Raw genomic sequence first — 22,653 nt, forward strand, 5'->3', positions numbered from 1 at the left:
AGTTTAAGTAATTTTCATAGGGTACCATCACAATTCATATTATAGAGGATGAAATCAAGCTGTATAATAGCAATAAGACTACTGTTGCCCTACCGCAGGGTGACAGGCCTTAAGGACAGGCAAACCCAGCATTTTACAAGTATTTTATTAAGTTTTTTCATACTGCTTCACATGGCATTCAGGAGAAATGAGCTATAATGTGACTGAATCATATTACATGTAGAGCAAAAATTTTGGTATGTTATTGCATGTAGGCTTTGACATTTCTTGGACTTGCGTGGACTGGAAAGACACTGTGTTGACAGACGAGTTGTTCCTAGTGTATGTGCATGGTCCTCCTCGCTGCAGCATCCAGAATTTTAATCAGCAAAATGATTAAGCAATGATATCTTGTTGATTTCAATGGGAGTTAAATGTCTAACCAGGAATTAGTCAGAGCCTCTGTACTGGAGTGGGTACGTCTTTTTCATTCAACCAGGAAGCAGTACAGTCTCTTGAGACCTGCTCTCCAGACAAAAGGAGCTCAGACAGAAATCGGAGCTTCTGGTCGCTTATTGAACTCTGTCCGTCCTCTGTGTTCTCTCCCCTTGAATAAGCAATATGAGCTGCATCTCTCACTTGGCGTGGCTTAACAGCGTCTGCAGTTGGCTTTGACTAACATGACTTTCAAACAGGACATTGCTGGAGGAGTTGAACAAACAAACTGGACTTCACGAAACAATCAGAATTAACTATCGCTGTAATACACAATCCTTGAAACTTGCTAACTCATTCTGTAACAAAGCAGTTCACGTTGACTGAAAAAGAGCTAAAAAAGTCTTTTCAATTACATATTCTTTATTCCTTATTTTTATTTATTATTAAAAAAGTTATGTATTTTATAGTAAGACCTACTCCCCCTATGGTGAAATGTCTTTAATTTCCATAGATAACCTTTCTAAAAATCTAAAATTCTACTCAAAGGTTTTAGAGTCCTAAGAGCAGCCTCTGCTGATGCATAAGGAAATTGTTTCTCTATTTTTTCCAGTAGAGGTAACAGTTTTCATTGCATATGCGTAAGAAGTTTGCAAGAACTGTTCGGTTGATGTTTTCATGGCACTTGGAAAAATGCACAAGCCTTCACGGATTATAAAGTAATTGTGATCAGCGTTAAAAATACTGGATACCATGATCAATATAGCTAAAACCAGAATGGTCTTGGGGTCCAACGAGAGTCTTGTGGTACTCCAGAAAACTAATTTCTGAAGCTCCTTCTCAAAATGTCCCTGTCCCTTCCCCCTCCATCACCAGTTTGAATACTGATCTATAACTGGAACTGTATCTTGGTTTTGTGACATTATCTTTTAGCTCAAATAGCTAGTTGGCCCGGGCCAGCGGTATCCCAGGCTGCGTTAGCAGGAGCGTAGCCCGTCGGTCGAGGGGAAGCGATGATCCCCTTTGCTTGGCACGGGTCGGATCACGTCCAGATACGGGGTATTCCAGTTTTGACACCCCCCACCCCCCCAAAACAAGACAGACACGGACCGGCTGGAGCGAATTCGGCAGAGGAGATCATCGGGACGGAGCCAGGCCCTTCACTGGGGCGTGCGGTGGGAGGACGAGGGACAGCGGGTCTCCAGGTCGGAGCGGGAGAGGTTCGCACCGGCCACAGGGTGAAGCTTCTTCCCCGTGGGGACGCTGGGCCGGAGGCACAGGCTGCCGGGGCGGGGGGGGGGGGGGGGGAGGGAGGCTGCGCCGCTCGCATCCTCGCCGGTTTCCAGGACCCGAGCGGACCTAAGCCCTCAGCCGCCCGCTCCGACGCCGCTTCCGAGCCGCAGGCCGGCCTGGAGACCCACCGGGCTGCCCTCCAGCCCGGATCACCGCCCCCCCCCCCCCCCCCCCCCCCAGCCCCGGTCGGGCCGGCCGGTTCCCCCCGCGCCGCCTCGGCCCCCGGGACCGCGCGGCGTCAGCGCCGGTTGCGGCCAACCAGCGCGCGCGGCGCGAGCCCGGCGCCCCCCCTTCCTCCCCCCCCCCTCCCGCCACGCTCCCGCCCTGCCTATATAAGCCGCGGGCCGGCAGCGAAGGCGGGAGCGGTGTGAGGAGTCTGACGGGACGGGGTGGCGACGGCGGGACCGGCCTCCCGTCAGCCGCGGCGGCCGGCTCGGACCCCCCGCCCCGCGGTGTCCCCTTCGAGCCGTCGCCCCCCCCACCCCCCCCCCCGCCAGCCGGGATGTTGGCTGTGGTCGCCGGGCTCCTGCTCGCCCTAGCCGCGGGCGGCCGGGGGTCGGCGGCGGGGGACCAGGAGAGCCCGCCGGGGAGCCGCTTCGTGTGCACCTCGCTGCCGCTGGACGCCGCCGGCGCGGGTTGCCCGCTGCCCCCGGTGCCCATGCAGGGCGGCGCGCTGCCCCCCGAGGAGGAGCTGAAAGCCACGGTGCTGCAGCTGCGGGAGACCGTCCTGCAGCAGAAGGAGACCATCGGGAGCCAGCGGGAGGCCATCCGGGAGCTCACCGGTAAGCTGAGCCGCTGCGAGAGCGCCGACGGCAAGTCCGCCACGGGATCGTGGAAGAAGGAGCTGGGCAAGGGCAAGGACACGATGGGCGACCTGCCGCGGGACCCGGCGCAGGTCATCGACCAGCTGAGCCGCACCATGCAGACTCTGAAGGACCGGCTGGAGAGCCTGGAGGTAGGGCCGGGGCGCGGGGTGGGCCAGCCTCCCTGCCCGCCCGCTTAGAAACTTGGAACGACTTAACGTGTAACAGTGGCTTTGGACCGCTGGGTGAACACAGCTAGTGCGCTTAATCTTGACGGAGGTAAATCCGAACCGGCCAAGCCCCGGGAGCGAGTTGCTTCGTTGGCTTGTCTGGTTTTCTTGATTACTTATCTCCTCGCTTTAATGGTGAAAGACCTGAAGGGCTCCCCTGTGAATGTGTTCTCCCGCTGCGTGGGGGGAGATTATGGTTTTCCTGCTTGTCACCAGCTTAGTTTCTGTATTAATATGTCTAAATCTCTCTTTCTGGGAATGTGACTTTGTAGGGTTTGAGGTATAAAGCTGACGTCTTGGGCAGTAAGACCTTGGCATATGGTGCTGAACAGACCAGTGGTAATGAGGAGCTTGTGTTGGGCAGATTGTGAAGATAAGATCATGTATTTAGAGCTGATACAGAATAAAAAGAACCTGATTCTGTATGCCTGTGAATAGAAAGGGAATTTGGTCTAAGCCCACCGATAAGTGATTTCCATGAGGCTTTGGACAGTGCCTGTGGTTGAGTGGCACTCATGGAAATATTTTATAGAGAGTATTCCCACAGGAATCGTGCTGGACGTTGTTTTGCTTTCCACACCCTGAGAGCTACATGCGTGTCCTCCTGCTGTCCTCCAAACAGTCAGTGGTGATGTGAGGATGGCGAGTAGCTTCCTAATATTCTGAGAGGTCTAAACGCTCTGGGCTGGTTTTCAATTACAGTTTGAATGATCTGGTAGCGTAACATCCTTTTATTACTGTTGCTGTCTTTCTGAGGCATTTTTTTTAGGGTTGTAGAAGAGAAACTCCACTAGAATAAAATGGTAGGTGGAAGTGTTGGTTTTGTAGTATCCTTAAAGATATCAGTGTTATCTGAAAGAGTGTGGGGCTTTCTTTTTTTTTTCTTCTTTTTTTTCAATTTAAATAAAAATACTTTCACTGACTAAGACTTACAGTTGATAGAAAGAGGATCTGACTTCCTTACTCTGCAAATCAAAACTGAGGAAACTTTCATTTGGTAAATTTGCTTTCAAAGTAGCTTAATTTTTTATTTAAAAAGAAATAGTTTTTCTGTTTACTTACGTTGGCAGTGTCGCTTGCAGTAAGTAAAGCAAAAATTGGCTAGTGTGCCACGTGTACCCATACTAATGGAAGTGCATCAGACCTGGCTCCCTACATTGATTTTACTGAACTTAAAATGTATGAAGACTCCTTCATATGAAATGTTGGAAGCCTCTAACAGAAGTGCCCTTTTGTTTCAGGACCTGTTTAGCTACAGTGCTGATAAAAGCACTAAACATGACAAGTGCTAAAAAGCAATGCTTCCTTTGTACTTGGTGGAGAACTCGGTGATCTTGCTTTCTTCCTTTTGAATCAGGAGCATATCTGCATTTCACAGTTTCTGTTTTAGAAATGACAATTTTCTTTTTCTTTTCATTTCCCCTAAAGCACCAACTCCGAGCCAATGTGTCATATGCAGCACTGCCTAATGACCTCCGAGAGATGCTTCAGCGGCGGCTTGGAGACCTGGAACGCCAACTCCTGAGCAAAGTGGCTGAGCTTGAGGATGAAAAGTCTTTGCTTCATAATGAGACGTCAGCCCATCGGCAGAAGACAGAGACCGCCTTGAACGCATTGCTAGAAAGAGTGTCTGAATTAGAAAAAGGTAATCTGCACAGAATCTAAACGCTTCCCCATGCTGATTAATTTTGTTTACTCCCTCCTTCTAGTGCAGTAGTCTAAATGTGGGCCTTGAGGGAGAGTTAAGGCACTGGACTAAGTAGTAGGTGACAGTGCAAATACTTGGATTCCCTTTTTCCTTTTGTCACAGGCTTCCTTCTTGACAGGTCTCTGTATGGCTTTGGATTTCTGTCTCTTAATTTGGCATATGTGGGTGGTTAAGATGAAACTCTGAGTATTTGTGGGATGAAAAGATCTATAAGGAGGTAAGTGGAAATAGGAAGAAGTATGATACTGGTGTCAGGTAAATAGCTAGATAATGTCTAAGTAAAACTGCCTGCCTTTATTTGGACTGAAAATCATATGGGCTAAATGTAATTAGCACAACTGCCTTTGATGTAATGAATGGCATTTTATACCAGAACCATTTCCTGCTGCTTTGGAAGTATTGCTGGTGGGCTTTCCTTTTGTTGCTGGTTATGACTTTGGATAACTGCAGATACTTGAATTGTGTCCTATCCCAAGCATACAGCCTTTAGAGTTTACAGTAGATTACACATGGTGCCACTGGGGGACACTCTCTTAATCCTAGTCATTTATTCAGATACTTAGATTAATTATTACTGAGATCTCTATGCTTGAGTAGAGTCTGTTTATTTGAATTACAAATGCCCATGGAAATGAGCCAAAGAGCAGAACTATCTTTCTGTATTCACTATATACACCTACAGAGTGGACTGTATAGGACTAGAGTACCAGTAAATATCACTGCCCAATCCTTAAATGATTTTCCAAGGTGAATAGGCTCTCTGCTTAAAAGCAGCTTAATGGACATGCTTTCAAAATGGTGCAAACGTACATATTGCATGAATTTTAAAATGCAACCTAATGGATCCATTTGTGTAATATTGTATCTATTTTTTTCATTTAAAAAGTGTGAAGGAGGGGAAAGGGGAAGGAGGCAGAAGAGATCCTCTATTGGCTCTGTCACTTAGTGTTTTCTGAGAGCAAGATAAAGCCTAAACTGTAACTAAAGTTCTGGAGAATTAGTGGCCTGTTAATGTCTTATGTGGCAAGTATTGCTAGTCCTTGTCTCTGAAAGATGTGACTCATATCAGCAAGTCATCAGAAAGAGAAGGGGAGTGGTAGGAGAACAAGAATGTGTAATTTAGTTAGGTTAAAAACAGCCTGTTCCCACCTTTATTTTTTTTGTGCGGGGAGAAAGGGCTGTCTTAAGTCTCCAGGGAAGTGAAGAATTTGGGCCAGGAACCAAGACACAGGCTTTCTTTTAGTTGTGTAATTTGCTGTCTATTACAGTGGAGTTTAGCTGTTCTGTGCCTTTGTTTCCTCTGTCAAATCAAAGTGAGGGTAATAATCTAAAAATTTAATGATTTTGTAGATAAAATGCAGATAATATTTGAAGTGAACTGACCTCTTTTGAAAATAGTATTTGTATTGTGCTTTTATTTTAAATGCCACATTGTTTAGCATCTCTTCCTAGCAACTAACTAGAGTGTCATAAGCTCCCCATTGTCCTGAGGCTAAATAAATGGAGGAAACCCCCTAACTTTATAAGGTAACATTATGAACTTTGGATTTTTTTAATCTGTAGTTGTGACAGCTGTCTTTAGTTACCAGTGGGGCAGAAGAGTTTGAAGTTTGTACAACTGCTGTGATTCCCAAAGTCTTCTGGTAATTCCTTCAACGGTTGTCTCCACTGACAGCAGTAGATAGATGATGCATTAAAAAGCAGGACTGGGTGGAGGAATAATCCTGCAACATTTAAGTGTGTGGGCTTAAATGTGATTCCTAGCTTTGCTGGAGACATGAACAGGTCACTTGCTATGTCTAAATATATTTTCTTCATCTGAAAAGGGAATAACAATATTTCTTGCCCATCTTGTCCCAAAATAATTCAGATTCTTTAGGAAAAGGATTGTGTTATCTCGTGCATGTGCCCATTGCCCAGAACAGGAGGATCTTGTTATCATTTGGAGTTGTGGATATTTTCAAGTCATGAGAACAAACTGAAAAATATAAAAAAGATGAATATTGTTTGTTCTTTTCCAAACCATTATTGCTTTCTTAAGCTCTTTCACAGAGTGACTAATGCTCTTAATGGAGTATATTTGGGGTTTTTTATATGTGAGATTGGTTGTACCAGCCTAGTGGAGGTTGCTCCACATTAGCCCTAAGACCCTAGGGTTTTTTTGCTTAGAATTTAGAATATTTCATTTTTTGGTCTGGAAGTTCCTCAAGACAGATGCAAGCATCAGACAAGCTTTTTCTTCTTCCACCCCCTCGTTCTGTGAAAAATGCAGTCAAAACACTTCAGTTGCTTCTGAGAATGGGAACTGAGAGAATGCCAATGGTTTAAAAATTCCATATGAGAATTGTGGCAACCTTTTGTGATAACAGCTCTTCATTTGGATTGAAGTGTGAAGTTTGGCAAGGGGATTGAATTTGTTTCAGGAATGTGAGTAAAGGAAATGAGTGGGACTCAGAACAGGTTGCTAAAAGGTTGAGGGTGACACTCTACTACAGAACTGTGGGATTTTATTCTGTGGCACAATGTGGGATTTCTCTCTTCTTAATATTTAATTTTAGAAAATTACTTGTAAGCAACTAAATCAGAAATATACACAAACTATATAATACACAGTATTGCAACTTCAGAACGTTTTGGTCTTAAGGGTTCTCAGTTTCACAAAAAACTGGAATATCTCGCTGGTTTTTATCACATCTTTTAGAAAAAACTATTTTCTGCTTTTATATTAAAACAAACGTCTAATGTCTTCATAGTTCATAACTTTATATTGCATTTTTCTTTGGGTCACTTTGAACTTCAGCTTTATGTTTTTGTTCAGATCACCTCCTGATTCATCTATGGGACAGAAATATGTTCTACTGAATTTAACTCTGCTTTCTGGAATATATCAGCTTTTTCCTATTTCAAATTGGCCATCCAAAATGAGAGTATCAACCTGTTTCTCAGCCTGCTATCTGTAAAATGGGGATGCTGCTGTTAGCTCCCTGTGTAGCAGTAGTAGGAAAAGAAATACTGTTTTTGAAGTGCTATGATGCTTTAATAATGAGCATACCAGAGAATCCAGGTTCAGTAACAGTAAATATCTTTTAAAACAGTTTGAATTGTTTGAAATAGGCAGGCCTCCAGCCATGAACTAAACAACGAAGGAAGAAAGTATTTAACAGTCTCTCCTTAGTTCTCTGCCATCTATTCTTTTGCTCTAAATGAGCAGGAAAAATAAACTAAGTAATTAGCATGATGTGTATAAACCCTATTTTCCTGTGCTGCAAAATCAACATTCAGTAATACTACTTAAATTTTTTTGTGCATTTACCTCTCTAAAGTGTTTAAAATTCCAAAGACTCTCAATATCAATTATTTCGTTTCTTAACCTGAATTACAAATACATTGTTTTGTTTAGTGTTAAAGGTTTTTCTTCCCCAATGTAATTCTAGGTAACAGTGCATTTAAGTCACCTGATGAATTCAAAGTCTCCCTTCCTCTTCGCACAAACTACTTATATGGGAAGATCAAGAAGACTCTGCCAGAGCTGTATGCTTTTACTGTATGCTTGTGGTTGAGATCAAGTGCTTCTCCTGGAATTGGCACTCCATTCTCATATGCTGTTCCTGGGCAGGCTAATGAAATTGTCCTCATAGAATGGGGGAATAATCCAATTGAACTGCTAATTAATGATAAGGTGAGAATTGACTAACTCTTCTTTATTGTCTACAATAATCAGAATAAGGCCTGAACCCTTGGTACCTCTCTAGTAACTCTTTCATTCTCTCTTGAGAGAAGCCAGCTCTGGGCCTTTGAGATGGTAGCATCTACTTGTCTGTTGTTGTCCATCTGTTTGTTGCAAGTTGATAACAGTACTCAAAACAAAGTGTTGAGACAAAGCAGCATGACATTTAGATCTGTACACACTTATGCATGTCCTCTGAATTTACAAGCAGATCTTGGCTTCTTGGGTTTTTTATGAAACAGAAGCAGTATTTGAAGCCACGCTACTGTAAAACCTGTGAGATCGAAGCCAGCTGCAATATTTCTGTCTCTCTAATCCTAGAAGTTCAGATATGTTAAAATTAATTTTGCAGAAGACAGAGAGCAAAAGGCATGTAATTGTGGCTGATTTTGTTACGCTTAGTGACAGAACATCAGTTTAAATACAATTTTTTCAGACTTCAGATACAAAAAGGAACACTTGTCTCACGCTACTACATACCACTGATGGTTTCTGGCAAGCTTCAGAATGAGGCTTGAGGAAAGCAAGACCCACTAAAACCTGGCATTAAAACAGATTATAAATACTTCCTTTCTCTCCACCTTCAGTTAGGTTTCCTAGTAACTCCCTGCTCTCTGAGGGATCAGGTGTTTACAGATCTACAACATGACACAGGTGGCTCAGTCATGTGGCTAGTTAAGGACTTTAACAGTCCTAGCATCCTCCCAAATCAGTAAAAGTGAAAAGCTGATTATTTTTAATTGCCTGTGGAAGAGAAGGAAACTTGAGTCTGCTTATCTTTAGCAGTAACTTTTTATCTTTGATATTATGTCAGTACTATTAATGTTCTGTGAGGCTTTTTCTCCTACATCACAGCTACTCCATAGCCCACTGCACTTGTCTTATGTTGAGTTGCAAGTTTTCAGATCAAATTCCTAAAGGATCATAATTCCTTCTTATCTGGAGCCCTGCATAACAGTTTCCACAAGTTTTACTGGAAGCAGGCAGATCCGTTTGTCAGAGTTGTTACTGCAAATGGTGCAGGCAAACCTGAGATTTTAAAAGAAACTCAACATGAGCACTGGATGGAAAGGTAGGACTAAGCACTGAGATTTAAGCAACAAATGGCACAGTATGCAGGATCAGTGGACTGATAGCAGCTTAGACTCTGGTACTTGTTTCACTTGATTCTAGGTGAAACAAAGGCTCGCATCTAGAATAAAAAGCATGGCTGTATTCCTGACTACAGGAGAGCTGGGACAACGTAGAAAGATGTGGCCTAACTTTGGCCTCTGAAATTTTTGCTTCTGAGGACAGAGTAAATACTGTATCTTTTTAAATGTTGTGCTTGAACTGGTAGACTTTGTTTGCAACATGCATTGTTCTTTGGTTTTTGTAGGTTGCCCAGCTCCCTCTCTTCATTAGTGATGGAAAATGGCATCATATCTGTATAACATGGACAACCAGAGATGGAATGTGGGAGGCTTTTCAGGATGGAGAGAAACTTGGCACTGGGGAGAATCTTGCTCCTTGGCACCCAATTAAACCTGGAGGTGTCCTGATCCTGGGTCAGGAACAGGTGAGTGAATGACAGCATGTTCCAGGGTTTAAAAAAAAAAGTTAAATTAAAGCTCCCCAAACGAACAGCAGCTGTGGGAAAATTTCTTTGTTAAACACTTGGTCCTTTTGTATAGACAGAAAGATTAAAACAAAGCAACAAATGCTTAATGCAATCATACATTGGTATGTTTCGTTTCATTTACTAAATATTCAGAATAGTCATGTTGCAGCTATTCCTATTCCCACTCTTAATGCTACAGTGTGCAACTTCATCAGTGATCTGAATAATGCCTTAAATTAAATCCTTTGAGCTAGATTGCTGGTAACTAGCAATGTGGCCACTGAAGTTACAGAAAAGGACAGAATCGGCTAGCACTGTTTTAGGAGCAGTCAAAAAGGAGCTTGCTGAAAGTCGACCAAGTATAATTGCTTTGATTTGTTTAAATTTTTTTTTAATTGAAGCCAAATTGACTGTCCCCCTTAGCAGTTTACTGGGTTTCCCCCTTCCTTTCCTCTTTATCCCCAGAATAGTAAGAATGTTAGTCCTCAAGCCCTGGAACAGACCAAGAAAAGTGTGTGTATTGGGGTGAGGGGACCAACAACTATGGGCACTGGAGTGCTTGTGTGTATATCAGGTTCTTCTATAATTTGGCCTGCTATGGAGAACTCTGTCCAGACTGAATTCTGCAGCTTTTCAGTATGTAACACATTTTTAGAGTAGCAGAGTCTGTCACTCATTCAGAATTTGATGTCTACTTTAAAGACAAGTCTGAAGTCAAAGGGACAAACTCTAAATCAGACATTTGGTTTCTCATTAAAGATGTAGATAAATAACTTTCCTAATGCAAATGCTAATAAAGTTTGATTATTAGTACTGCCAACAGAAAGCATTCATGAGGTTAAGGATAAGTCCTTTTTGAATACTGGAAAAAAAACCCCAAAGGATTTTGAATCTTGCATTTCTGATTAACATCTCATTAAGCTATTGCCTATGAATTGTGTGGCTCTTATCTTCACGGTTTTTTCTACCTGTTCTTTGCATGATTATACATATACTAAAAAGAATACTGTAATGAGTAGCAGGAAATAGCCTTTCTCTGGGACTCCCAGGCTCACAACAGGGCAATGAAAAATTAGTTTTGTCCTGATACTGATTTTAGTAGATACTTACCCATGACATAAGTGACAGAATGGTAAATTCAGAATCCTAATACACTCTGCATAGCAGATGCTCCAGCTCACTATTAAGTGGCTGGCAGCTTTTATGTAACTCTCATGTCATTTGCCTGTACTATGCTTGGTTCTATCCTATGCTATCAGTTTCGTGTTAGTGTGATCACACAAAATGTGTGATTTCTGTCCTTGAGTAGCGGATGGAGCAAGCAAACACTTTTAGTCTTATGCACCGGTTTGAATTAGTCATTTGGTACAACCAGAAGAAGCCTGTGTATTTAGATCCAAAGATCACATCTTACAGGCCCTGCAGACAACTGTCAAGGGCTGCAGTTTCAGTTTAATCTATAGCCGTAAAGCTTTTGGAGTAATCTTACACATCTACGCAGTTCTTGCTGAAATTGTCCTGTGCCAAGCTTGCAAAATGGCTCCTAAATTAGCCTCAATATTTAAAGCTGCCTTCCTGCTCTACTGCTTGGGGGCAGGGTTAGTTATGTATAGCCTTTGTGTGATGGTATAGTGTCACTACTGTTTGGTTTGTATTGTTTTGGTGCATTTCAGATTGGAGCTTTTAACTGTTCCATAGAATAACTTGTTCAAAGTAGCCCTTCTAGAAACTTGAAGTTGTTAGTCTCTGTGACCTCTGCACCTCCTTCTAGCAGTGTGGCTGGGGGGGAGGGTCTTCAAGTTTGAAGAAGAAAATGCTGAAATAACCTTCTCATCTAATCCTAACTCTTGTGTGCCTAAAGGACACAGTAGGAGGAAGATTTGATGCAACTCAAGCCTTCGTTGGGGAGATGAGCCAGTTCAATATATGGGACAGGGTCTTAAAAGCTGAAGACATCATGAATATTGCTAACTGCTCTACCAACATGCCTGGCAACATCATACCCTGGGTTGACAACAACGTTGATGTGTTTGGAGGTGCTACTAAATGGCCTGTGGAGACATGTGAAGAGCGCCTGCTAGATTTATAGCTGCAATTGTTTCCCATTCAAGTGCCCCCTTTAGTAGGACAATGTTCTGTGGAATCTAAAGCACTTATTTTTCTCTCTACCCTTCTCCAATCTTAACTCCTCAAAAGAATAAAAAAAATTGAGTAAACTGCCTCAGTGCAAAGATAGCTGCTAGTGTGGGGCATTGAGCCTGACAATGAAAGAAGCACTTCTTGGCTAGAGCAGCCCTTGCTTTCTTATGGCCTGATCCAAAAATTTGCTTTGGCCTGCAGCAGTGTTTTGGTTGGGCCTGAGTTTAGTTCATCAGTCCTGGCAGGGAAGGGGAACAGCCATGCACATGTTAACTACAGTCCTCCTTTTAACAATGTGCAGTGCTGACAAAGCGCTAAGACTAACAGGCTACATGTGAATCCTTGCTTCCAGTCTATCGTCTCCCCTTTGAATTGAAGCCATTCTTTTTTAGCCCTTTTTAAAGAAATCACTTAATCCTTACACTACAGTGGTTATGGTGCAACTATGGGTAGAGCAGAACAGCCACTGTCTGAGTGCAAGGGTCTTGCTTTTTAATTTGCAGATTAGAAATCCTTATTTTACGATAAGGAGGCAATGTATTTGAGACATGCTATTCTAGTTCAATTTGAAGAAATGGGCTGTGTAATCAGCATAGCTCTGTTGAAATAGAGATGCTTCAGGTAAAGGTTCTGTCCCAAAGCCTGTCTTGCTAGCCAGGATCCCAGCGTAGATGGATGGATGAAAGATTGTATTTGTATTTTCTGTAGGCTGAATGTACTGAATTCATAGTGACCTGGCTTGTAAACTTTTCTCTATTGTTTCTCTTGCTTTAGTCAATGTCTTTATTTTTTTAAATATACAAGCTGTGATTAAGTGAATTTCTGTTTTGTTTTGCTTTTGAAAGGCCTTTTTATGAGCAAGTGCCAAAGTTCAGTTTCTGCTTGCTGAGAATCGCTCTATATTTTTCCAGCATTAAGTCTTCTGCACTGTTTTCTATGTTATTATAATGGTCCTATGTAATATGAAAATGTGCTGTTTTTTCAATTCTTGTTGACTGTCTCTTCTGTAAGCACTGAGCTGACTAATATATTTTTTTTATCATTTTCTCTCAATATTTTCCAAACAATGTTGCTGTTTCCTTGGCATTGATGTGACTACTTGGTTTGTGGCTCGCAGATAGCAAATGCACTGTACCGGGAAAGAGTTAATTCTTTTGTTATTTAAAAGAAAAAGGATTTAAAGGGGGGGAGGGGAAATTTATAAAGCTAAATATCATATTTTATTTTTCATATGTTTGAATTGTAAGAATAATATGGTGACAGTCCCATTTGTAGGATAAAGTTACATATTTCCATTAATATGTAGTATGCTGTTCTTAAAAGAAAATTCTTATAATGAACTTTTAATTAAAATGCACTGTAAAATGAGTCTTTTAATTCCTTTATAGTCACACAAGACACTAAATGTTCTTCTTCATAGCTGCTATGAGTTCAGCCACTGTCTCTCAAGACTGATAGAAGTACAGTCCTGTAAGAGTTATCTTTATTCCCTAAGTGTCTGAAATCACAGTCTTCAACTAAAAATTGCTTAGGTGGATGTGTATGTGCATGAAACCACCACTGGGGAGAGCGTCTCCACGTTTGGATGCGGTGGAGTGTCTGAAGCTTAGGCTCAGACCTGCCTCCTACCACTCATAGATGCTAGTCTGTGGCGTGGCCTGGGATACAGCAGTTTCATTGGAGTGGGATGGAACCCAGAATATATATTCATATTTATTTTTACAGTTGTGAGAAGCTGAAAGTATGACCCCTTCTGGGTGAAAGTACTGGTTGTAGACAAACCACTGTGAAAAGAACTGTTCAACGATGAGCTGACTTGTTGAAATGCAACAGCCGAGGCACTATACTGGTGCAAGTTGTAAAGTGCAGTGTCCATGGGGTCTGGTAGTAAACCAAAGCTCTGCTTGGTAAACTAACAAGTTGATAGTGTTCTCTGTAAGAGAACAACCAGCTGGGGCAGAAATGTTTATCCAGCTCTGACATCCTTCTCTGGCCATGGAGCGTTTGAGGTTTCTATGAAACCTTACACAACTTGATTTCAAATGTTCTAATCCTGATGGGCCTTAAAACAGCCACCACCACCCCTGCCCCCAGACTTACAACAGTACTTTCCCTGCCCTAAGAAAAAAACAAAAAACCCCTCAATATCCAAAGAATCTGCGTCCTAAGATCAGGGCCAGTACAAAATTCTCGTCTCACGTGGGCTGAAGACCAGCAGAGGCATCAGCCCCTCCAGTCAATCCACCTTTCTTTATCAGCTTTTTTTCAAAATGGACTGAAGGAACTGAAGTCTAGAGTTCTTTGTGCTGAGGTCTGCCCTTTCAGGAAATAGCTTTTGCATATTTCACTCTTCTTAAAAGGTACAATTGTCTCAGGCACTTTCCTGTATGGCTAGGAGCCTGTGCATGGATGTGGTCTATCATTTTAAACACTAATTCAGTGTTCGGATTAATTTGTTGGTTTAGGGAAGTAGATGGTCTTTACGCTTCAATTGGCCATGTTGGTCTTTATTTAGAGTTATTTAAGCACACTGCTAATCTTAGGTCTGTCTTTAGCACTGGCTTTAATAATAAACACCTGAGTAGGAAGCCCCATCTTCATGGGGAGGTGTTTGTGAGTGGGGGGTGTAATTTTTTTGTGCATAGTGAGAACGCCTGGTCTGGGGGCTGTTGTTAGGCTGGTGCTGCTGAGTGGCTGGCTGTTTGCTTTCTTGGGTTCTGCTCAGGCTGTGTGAAGGAGGAACATAACAGAACTTCTATTCAGTGTGGAAATTGATGCTCAAAGTTGTTTTTCTGCTAAGGTATGTTAGGGTGTACAGGTGAGAGGGTGTTTGGGGACATTCATCCTGTTGCAACCTGACCTAGAGCTGGGATGGATCTTTTCTTCTAAAGACTTAGTCCTCTGGGTTTGGGTTGGCTTGTTTTTTACTGATTATGTAGCCAAGATGATAGGGTTTTGGGGGGAGGGTTTTGGGTTTATTTTTTTTAGACACCAACTCTTTAGTAAAAGCCAAAGCTAAGGAGTATATATTCCATTGAAAAGGGTTTTATTATTATTTCCTTACTATATACATTTTTTTTTGTGCAATAGTACCCTTTTCATCAAAAAGAAAATATGTGTATTGATTTTTGTACCTTTATCTTGCGATGAAAAGCTACAGCTGTTATTCTGCTGCTCCACATTCTGGGAGTCACATGGTTTATGTGCATATATAAGCAGATGGCAAAACAGGAGTAAATATTACCATATTCCAGCATCTATACTGTTTATGGAGCGTGGAAGTGACAAGACAACCTTCAGTTCCCAAACTGCTCTGAATACACAGAAGTAATAACTTAGGGAAAGCTGACTGACAGCTACAGCACTTGGAATGTGCAGTAATGCAGATTTCTGGAAAATCTGTTTCTGTTTAAAAACAGACAGAGCTAGGACTCCTAAAAGCGGTATCATTGATCCTAACAAGTCAATGTCTTGCGAGCTGTGACCTGGCTAGGTCTCCAGATGACTTCTTGGGTGTGAATGCTGTTCAGTCAGTTTCTGTATTGCACTGTTCTGTTTGTATATACTTGATGCATTTAATGGCTGTTGAGCAACAAAGGCTCTAGCGTTTGGTATGTTTAAATCCAGGTTATATTTCTTCAGAGACAAGTCTTTTTGACTGACTGGCCGTTAGAAAATGTAGATCATATCATATGTTTGGTATTTGCTTGAAGGCTTTAGCTACATACTTGCTGTCTAACTAGAACTGAATGTTGCTGAGGGGAGGAGGACCAGCTCTGTGCCTCTGGGATCCCATTGTGAATGGGAGACTGACTCCCTCGTGCAGACGACTTTCTGCTGGGTGATGCTTGCTCATTAAACTGTTAGTTTAGGTCTCAGAAATGCAAGGAAGACTGCAGAAATTCTTGCCAGTAAAGTTCTACCCTAATTTTTACACACACTTCCCCAGTGTTCGAATACATGACTGCCAGGGAGAAGCTGATTCTATTTTGCTCCAGAGAGCTGTTTCTCTCAGGCCTTTCCTAAAGGTGAAATGCAGGTCAGTAGCAAAGCTAATGCTTTGTATTAGGTGTTTAAAGCTGGCACTTTCTCAATCAAGATATTTTGTTCTAAAAAAATGTTTATATAACTACAAAGTAGACTTATTTCTTGTTTGCTAATGTATAAGGATTCTTCATCCAGCTGACTTCAGTTATCCAGGTTGGGAGGGAAGATCAGCCACCTTCTATTGCATCATCCTTGGGGGGGACCCGATTCTTGCTAGATGTGCAGATACAGGAGAAAAGTGGCCTGGCTGAGGCTTTTATTACAGATGATCCCTTGATGCCACTGTAGAAATCTGAGGCTAGGCACAGCAAGGACCCCGCTGAAACAGAGATCTGCTGATGAAGAGAGTCAGGTACCATCGAACTCACTGCAGAAATGAAAGGTTTGTATTGGTAGCCATGGAATATGGGGGTTTTGGAGGTGTTGCGGGATTTTTCCAGAGATATTTTACCAAAATGTCTTTTTTTTTTTTTTTCCCCTCCCACAAAATAAAAGCTGGACCTTGATAATGTTCATGGTTTAGCTGTGAGGCTTAAATAATATATGAGTTTTACAGAGCTAAAAATCTTCTGGAAAGAATTTAATTAATTGCACCCCTGGCTATAGCCATTTCTAAAAGGCTGCACTTGGAAAAGTATAAATTTGCACAAGGAGTCCATTTCTTTCTCCACAGGAGAGATGGGCTGATGTTTTGGCAAAGCTTCAAATACAGAAGCTCCCTGATGGCTTGATGCCACCAAGAGAAATTGTTTTATTTATTAAAGATGCTTTGGCGTTTCACCTGAGGTGGCTCCCAGCACATGTTTGTCCAAGCAGTTTAGCTCCTAGCGGTGCTGTTCCCAGGTGCTCCTGCCATGTAAAGATTCCGAGTAGTCGTCTTCGCGGTATCAACTTTTTCTCTCGCTGCCGGTCAGCTTGTACTGAATCACAGGGAGCAGAGCTTACCTTGCAAAGGGTGGTCTTGAGCATCTGTGGTATGGTGTGTGCTTTTCTTCTGTACTAAAAGATGTTTGCAAGAGGTTTGCCCTGGTTTTTAGATCACTAAGCTGTTCCCACCAGAGGTTCTGAAGTGCTTATTAAGAATAAGTATTCAGAAAGGTAATGCTCTTTTACTTTGTCTCTTTCAAAACACTTAAACCAGCTTGCGAGTAGCTTAAAATTCTTATGCTACTGCAACAGAGTTGGTCACCTAGGCTTATCTCCACAACAGAAGATTGCTTTCCTGACCTCACCAAACAAAAGGAAACCTATTTTAAAGGGCAATCTCATGTGTTAAAAAGAGTATGCTAAAACCTTCTGGGTAACAACACTAGCTAAGCAGGTGATTTATAACTTTCCTGGTTTTCTATCATACTTTCTGATTCGCAGGGGAACCCTGCCATGCCATCGTGCTGTGGTCCTAAACTTGTCTATTTTTAATGCAACAGGAAGCAATTGTTTTTCCTCCCATTTCAGAGCAGGCAGTTGCTTCCTCTCTGGTGCAGAGCTGGGAAGAGATGGTCCTGTGCAGCCTTCGTCTATCTCCGCAACTGCAAAAGGGTCTGGGAGAAATTATCTGCGCTGTCTCTTAATTTCATGTGAGATTTCCCTGTGGGAGATATTTGTGTCTGACAAAACAGGACAGGCCTAGATTTACTTTCCAGGGATGGTGTAGCTCACAGGAATGTGCTGTGTTTTAGGGTAGGGTTTCTCTTTTTAACTTTTCTGCTTTCTTTATGGCAAATTGTAAATGGTTGATAAACACCTGTAATAAAATACAGATACGCATGGGCAAATCATCCTTTTTTCCATTAACGAAAGCTGTTACTTACTGTGTAGAGAGTACGTATCCTCCTAAGAGATGAAATTATTTATAGCAGTTCATTAATTAGCTTTTTCAAGGCTTCTAAGGTCTTGGAGATACTTCCAGCTCTAGGTATAATTGCAGTAGGTAAATACCTCTCTGCATCAAGTATAATTTAATGTCACTGGAAAACAACTGTCAGCATGTGCTTTGGACTTCTGGCCTGTTGGGGGCTCTTGTCAAGTGCAAAATTAGCACCTACAAGGCTTTTGCAAGGGAGTGATCAGAACTTGCTAGTTGGGTAACTGTGGTGGCCACAGATATCCAGACAGTTAAGGGGGCTTCCAAAGCTGGTTTGGTCACCAGTTTCACTTGTATATATCTGTGCTGTCATCTTAATTCTGAGGCTGTACTAGCACTCTCACCCATCATGACTCTCATTTTGGTCTCGGTAAACAGCGGATCTAGCTCCGCTCTCATGTTCGTCAGCAGCTCTAGTGCTTTTTCTAGTGGCTGTTCTGCTTTTTACTGAGATCCACGCTTTGTGCGTTCCACTTCTTGAATTTTTGTGTGTCTGTTCACAAGTATTTGGCATTGTTCAAATGTGCTGCTATGGTTACTCAGGCACCGCTGACTGCACAGGTCAGCTTGGAAGGGCTTTAAACGAAGTATTTGGGACAGAATGGAGCTGTCGCTTGTTAATTGAAGACCTGGCACATCAGCTCAAACAAATTACATAGAGGATAATGTCTTTCTTTTTTTCCCTACGCTTGGGATTTGGAAAAAACATAAGAAAAATATTGCCTTGACATAAGTCCAAGCAATGACAGTGGCTGCTGCTGAAAATAGAAACCAGTCTATTTGTTCTGGGAATTGCCTGAAGGCTGGCAGGGCTTTGTGCGCACAAGTGGAAGTAGGATGTACAAAACAGAGCAACCTATTGAAGAGTACAGGCTTCCTCAGCTGTGTCAGTGCAAATCAAGCGTAGCTGCGTTGATGTGAGTGGGGCTGACTGCAGATCTCCACCACAGCATGACACTTTACGGCCCTTGGGAAGTGGAAGGGCTGATACATGATTCTTAGACCTCAGGTTGCCACCCGATGGTTCAGGGGTAAGGTGTTAGCTGCTCGCTTCCGGAGACTGAGGCTGGGATTTTCGGCCTGATAAAGATACAGGCTGCTGCAAGGATGACCTGTTGAGGGCTGTAGCCATGATTTTGATCTTCTGATCCTGATTGAATCTGTGAGCTGAATTGGCACGTGGTGTTGTTTAGGTCCCAGAAATTTAGTGAGATCTGTTCTGTACTGCACCATGGGCAGAGTTTGAAAAAGGATCACTGTAAAGTGACTTTGCAGACGAGTAGTGTTGCCCACACTAGGCTATGCCCTTTAATGCCTTTCTGGTTACTTTGCCCTGGAGAAATGAATATGACTGAATTTCCTCTTCTGATCACACTGAAGGCAAAATTTCCATAGACTTGAATGGGAGAAGAACAAGAAACTGTTTGAGACAAGTCTGAGTATGCTGGTAAAAATGAAACAAAAAAATCTGGCGTGACTTTAAAGCTATTTTTGAAAACACAGGCTGGAGTGGGTTACTCTGAATCACTGGAGTCTGTTATGTACTTATTTTATATTTTTATTTCCACTTAGTAATTTTGAGCACACAGTGAGAAAACAAGTCTTTAGAGATGGGTTAGGTATGTTAAAGGGGGGGAATGGGCTAGCATTTGCTGAGCACAATAAATATCACTGCCAAATGAGCAGGTCCCTTTTCTGATACGGCAAAAATATTGTAGATGAGAGTTTATATCAAGCCGATTCAGAAAACAAGAGAAGGTGGTTGATTTATTGTTTTAATTAAAATATTAACTTTGCTTTCTTCCTTGTCTGTTTCTGTGGGAAACTGGATGATGCTTGGCATTTGCTTAGTAAATCTTGGGGCAACCTCTTTGGTGGGTGGGTTGTGTGTGGGTTTCTTTGTCTCCTTGTTCTCTCCCCACCCTGCACCAGCCCTTGGGGGCAAGTTCTCTGCAGCTGAAGGTAGAGACTAAAAATAAAAATAATCTACCTTCATTGTAATAACTAATAGCAGAATCTTACTAACATCTCTTGCACTGGGTCCTGGTTTTCCATTCAATGCTTGAATTCAAAGGCCATTCATATGCTTGTTTTTCAGTTGAAGGATGCAAATTTTAATGGCATTCGTTGAGTTAAGAAGTGGCAGTTATCTTTATGTAGTTATTTTTCCCCGTTCATTGTAGCAGACTTCTTGCACTTGAAAGAGGACAGGGAGGAGGGTGAAGCCAGCATAAACCACTTCAGGGGAGAAGTGTCAGGAAACTGTGACCATCTCAATATGTGTGGTAAGGGGAAAGTTGTCTCCGAGTTCAGCAGTTGAAGTCAGAAATAATGTCTGTTTGTTGTGATCACTGTAGATATGGGAAGAACCGTCTTCCCCTCAGACTTTGCCTAAAAGTCAAGTTTGTATTTTGGGAGGCTGGACTGTATCAGCTGGTTTCAGACATGCTCATTTTCATCCCATTGTCCTGTGGGGGCTGTGTGTATCAAATCCCTTTTCATTAACAGAAATACAATCATTTCTTTTTCCAGATGCAGACAGGAGTGTTCTAGAGCAGTCTGAATTAAATGCCAAGGTGAAAATGGGTTGCTGTAGAAACCCATGTCAGACTTGCAAATGGTTCTTGTGCGCTTCTGGGGCTATGTTAGCAATAAAGACTATTCAGCTATTTTTATTTTTTTAGTGGTATTGATAAATGATTCTTCAGTATTAAAAACCAGCTGGAACTAACAGAAGGTGTATGCTACAGTTCAGAAAGTCAGGGAACTGACTGTATGATGGGCTGATCAGGAATCTGCTAAAGCTTTGGGAACCATCCGTCAGCTTTGGTGGACTTTGGATATAGCACCCCTGTTCACTGGCATCTATGCAATATGCATCATATTGCATCCCAGTTTTTTCAAGTTTACAATAAGGGCTTGTTGATGTGGGGGAAAAACTCCCAGAAAACCGTTCTACAGCACTGCCTTCTACTTTGCCTCTGAAGGATAAAAGGCTGTTGGTGGCAATTATATATAAATTGTGTGTCTTGAAGAGCTGACAGACACTACTTGACTCTGAAACATTGCTATGGCGCTTCCTCAGCATCACTTTGATACCTCTGCATCTTCTTGGATTAGCAATGCTGTTATAATAATGCATGGCACAAATCTAGTTATGTGAGCTCTTTGTTATTTGACTGTATTCTGAGCAGCATTTCAGATGATATTAAAACACTTCTGTATGCTTTTTGGCTTTGAAAAATACAAATTTGAAACAAAAGCCCATAAATCTTTGTTAAATTATACTTCTAAGAACAGTCTACATGGATATTGTATAATAAGGAAGGTGAATTCCAAATAGGACTTTGAAAATCCAGCTGGAGCAGAAAATCAAGACTGGTGTGAGATTTTTAGAGCGCCTTGCTTTCTTCCTAGAAGAAGAAAGTGCTTCCTATGTTGCATTATCAATGCCTAAGTGACAACTGCAAGTTGGTTTAATTAAGAGCTATGCTAAGGTATATTGTATTTGCTAATGTGTAGTTTATCTCTGAAGATGTAAGTGTTCCTGGCTCACTGAAGCTAAGTTGGTTTCACTAACTGAAACTTGCCTGTTGACAGTCTTGTCAGCTGAAAGCATTAGAAGAGAATGAAAATACATTCTGGGTCTTGCCCCAGATGGGAATTGCTGTAATATTTTAAACCTCAAAAAGGATGGAAGTGTAACAGAACAACATGACCACAGTAAGATTTATTAGTGCTGCTTTCATCTTGGCTTTGGGCCATCCCCTGTCTGCAAAATTCCTGTTGATGTCCCATCTGGATTTATGTAGAAATTGATGGTGGGGTAAAGCTCTCTGATCCTATCAGTTCACATTTGCATCATTTTCTGTTCTGGATGTGCTATGTGGGGCTGGAAGGACCACTTGTTAAACTCTAATTAGCAGGCAAGCAGAGGAGAATGCAAGGTCAATTTAGCACTCGTGGAATGTAAATTATTTTCTGATTTGGAAGGGTGAGGGAAAGAAATCAAAACCCATGCCTCTGAGTTCAGCTGTGTTTCTGAAACAGCCTCTTAAAAGATAAAAAATACTTGAATAAAGCCGTTAAGCTCTAGTTTGCTCTATATTTTGCCGTCATAATTGTTGCAGAGGTTGTACTTTAATGCACACAGTTTGGGTTTGATGTCTGTCTTCCTCTAAAACACGTAGAGGATGGGAGAAAGGAAACTTCATTGTGACTATTGATTGCTTCCATTAGAGCAAGTGGGTGAGGTTTGCAAATCTCAGTGTAACAGCTCCTTTGGATTTGTCTGTCCAAAGGTTTTGTGCCTCCTGAAAGACTTTGTTACCCCCATACTTCCTACTGGTACAAAAATCATGATAGTGGTACCTGTTTCTGCTTTTTCCTTCCCTCCCTATTTAAGCTAGCTGTGTCATTATACTCTTTAACCACAGCAGGTGGTAAGAACTTGAACTAGGAGGACGCTGCACACAGACTAACAGTAGTAAGGAGGGAGTCAGGAAGAGTCCTTGAGCAGGACGTGCTCAAGACATGGACATGCAATCCACCCTGAAACCGAGATTTTTGGCACAGGTCACAAAAGTTAACTTCCAAACAGGAAGGATGTGTGTTTTGGGCATCCTCCGGAGAGCTGTATCCAGTGAGTTTGCTGGCTGCTTTGCTCAGTCGTCCTTTGGAGGGTGACCCCTCTCTGCCCTCTGACAACTGACAGGACAAACAGGTTCATAAAGCTAAAGTGCGCTCTTACTAGCTTTAATCAAATGCTCCACCAAAAAAAACTGGCGTTCAGATAGTGTACTGCTCCGTTCAGCTTCAAGCTGAATTA

The 22,653-nt window shown here is 42.2% G+C and overlaps 1 protein-coding gene across 1 annotated transcript; it reads left to right on the plus strand.

Annotated features, from left to right (window-relative positions):
• The first annotated feature begins 2,109 nt into the window (after positions 1 to 2,109).
• Positions 2,110 to 13,266, plus strand: NPTX2 (neuronal pentraxin 2). The gene is made up of 5 exons (XM_049791645.1): positions 2,110 to 2,662; positions 4,169 to 4,385; positions 7,883 to 8,127; positions 9,554 to 9,733; positions 11,637 to 13,266. The coding sequence occupies exons 1-5, from the start codon at positions 2,210 to 2,212 to the stop codon at positions 11,862 to 11,864; spliced, it is 1,323 nt and encodes a 440-aa protein (XP_049647602.1). The 5' UTR covers positions 2,110 to 2,209; the 3' UTR covers positions 11,865 to 13,266.
• Positions 13,267 to 22,653: the final 9,387 nt, after the last annotated feature.

Source organism: Accipiter gentilis, chromosome 33 (assembly GCF_929443795.1).
Source record: "Accipiter gentilis chromosome 33, bAccGen1.1, whole genome shotgun sequence".
Taxonomy (NCBI): domain Eukaryota; kingdom Metazoa; phylum Chordata; class Aves; order Accipitriformes; family Accipitridae; genus Astur; species Astur gentilis.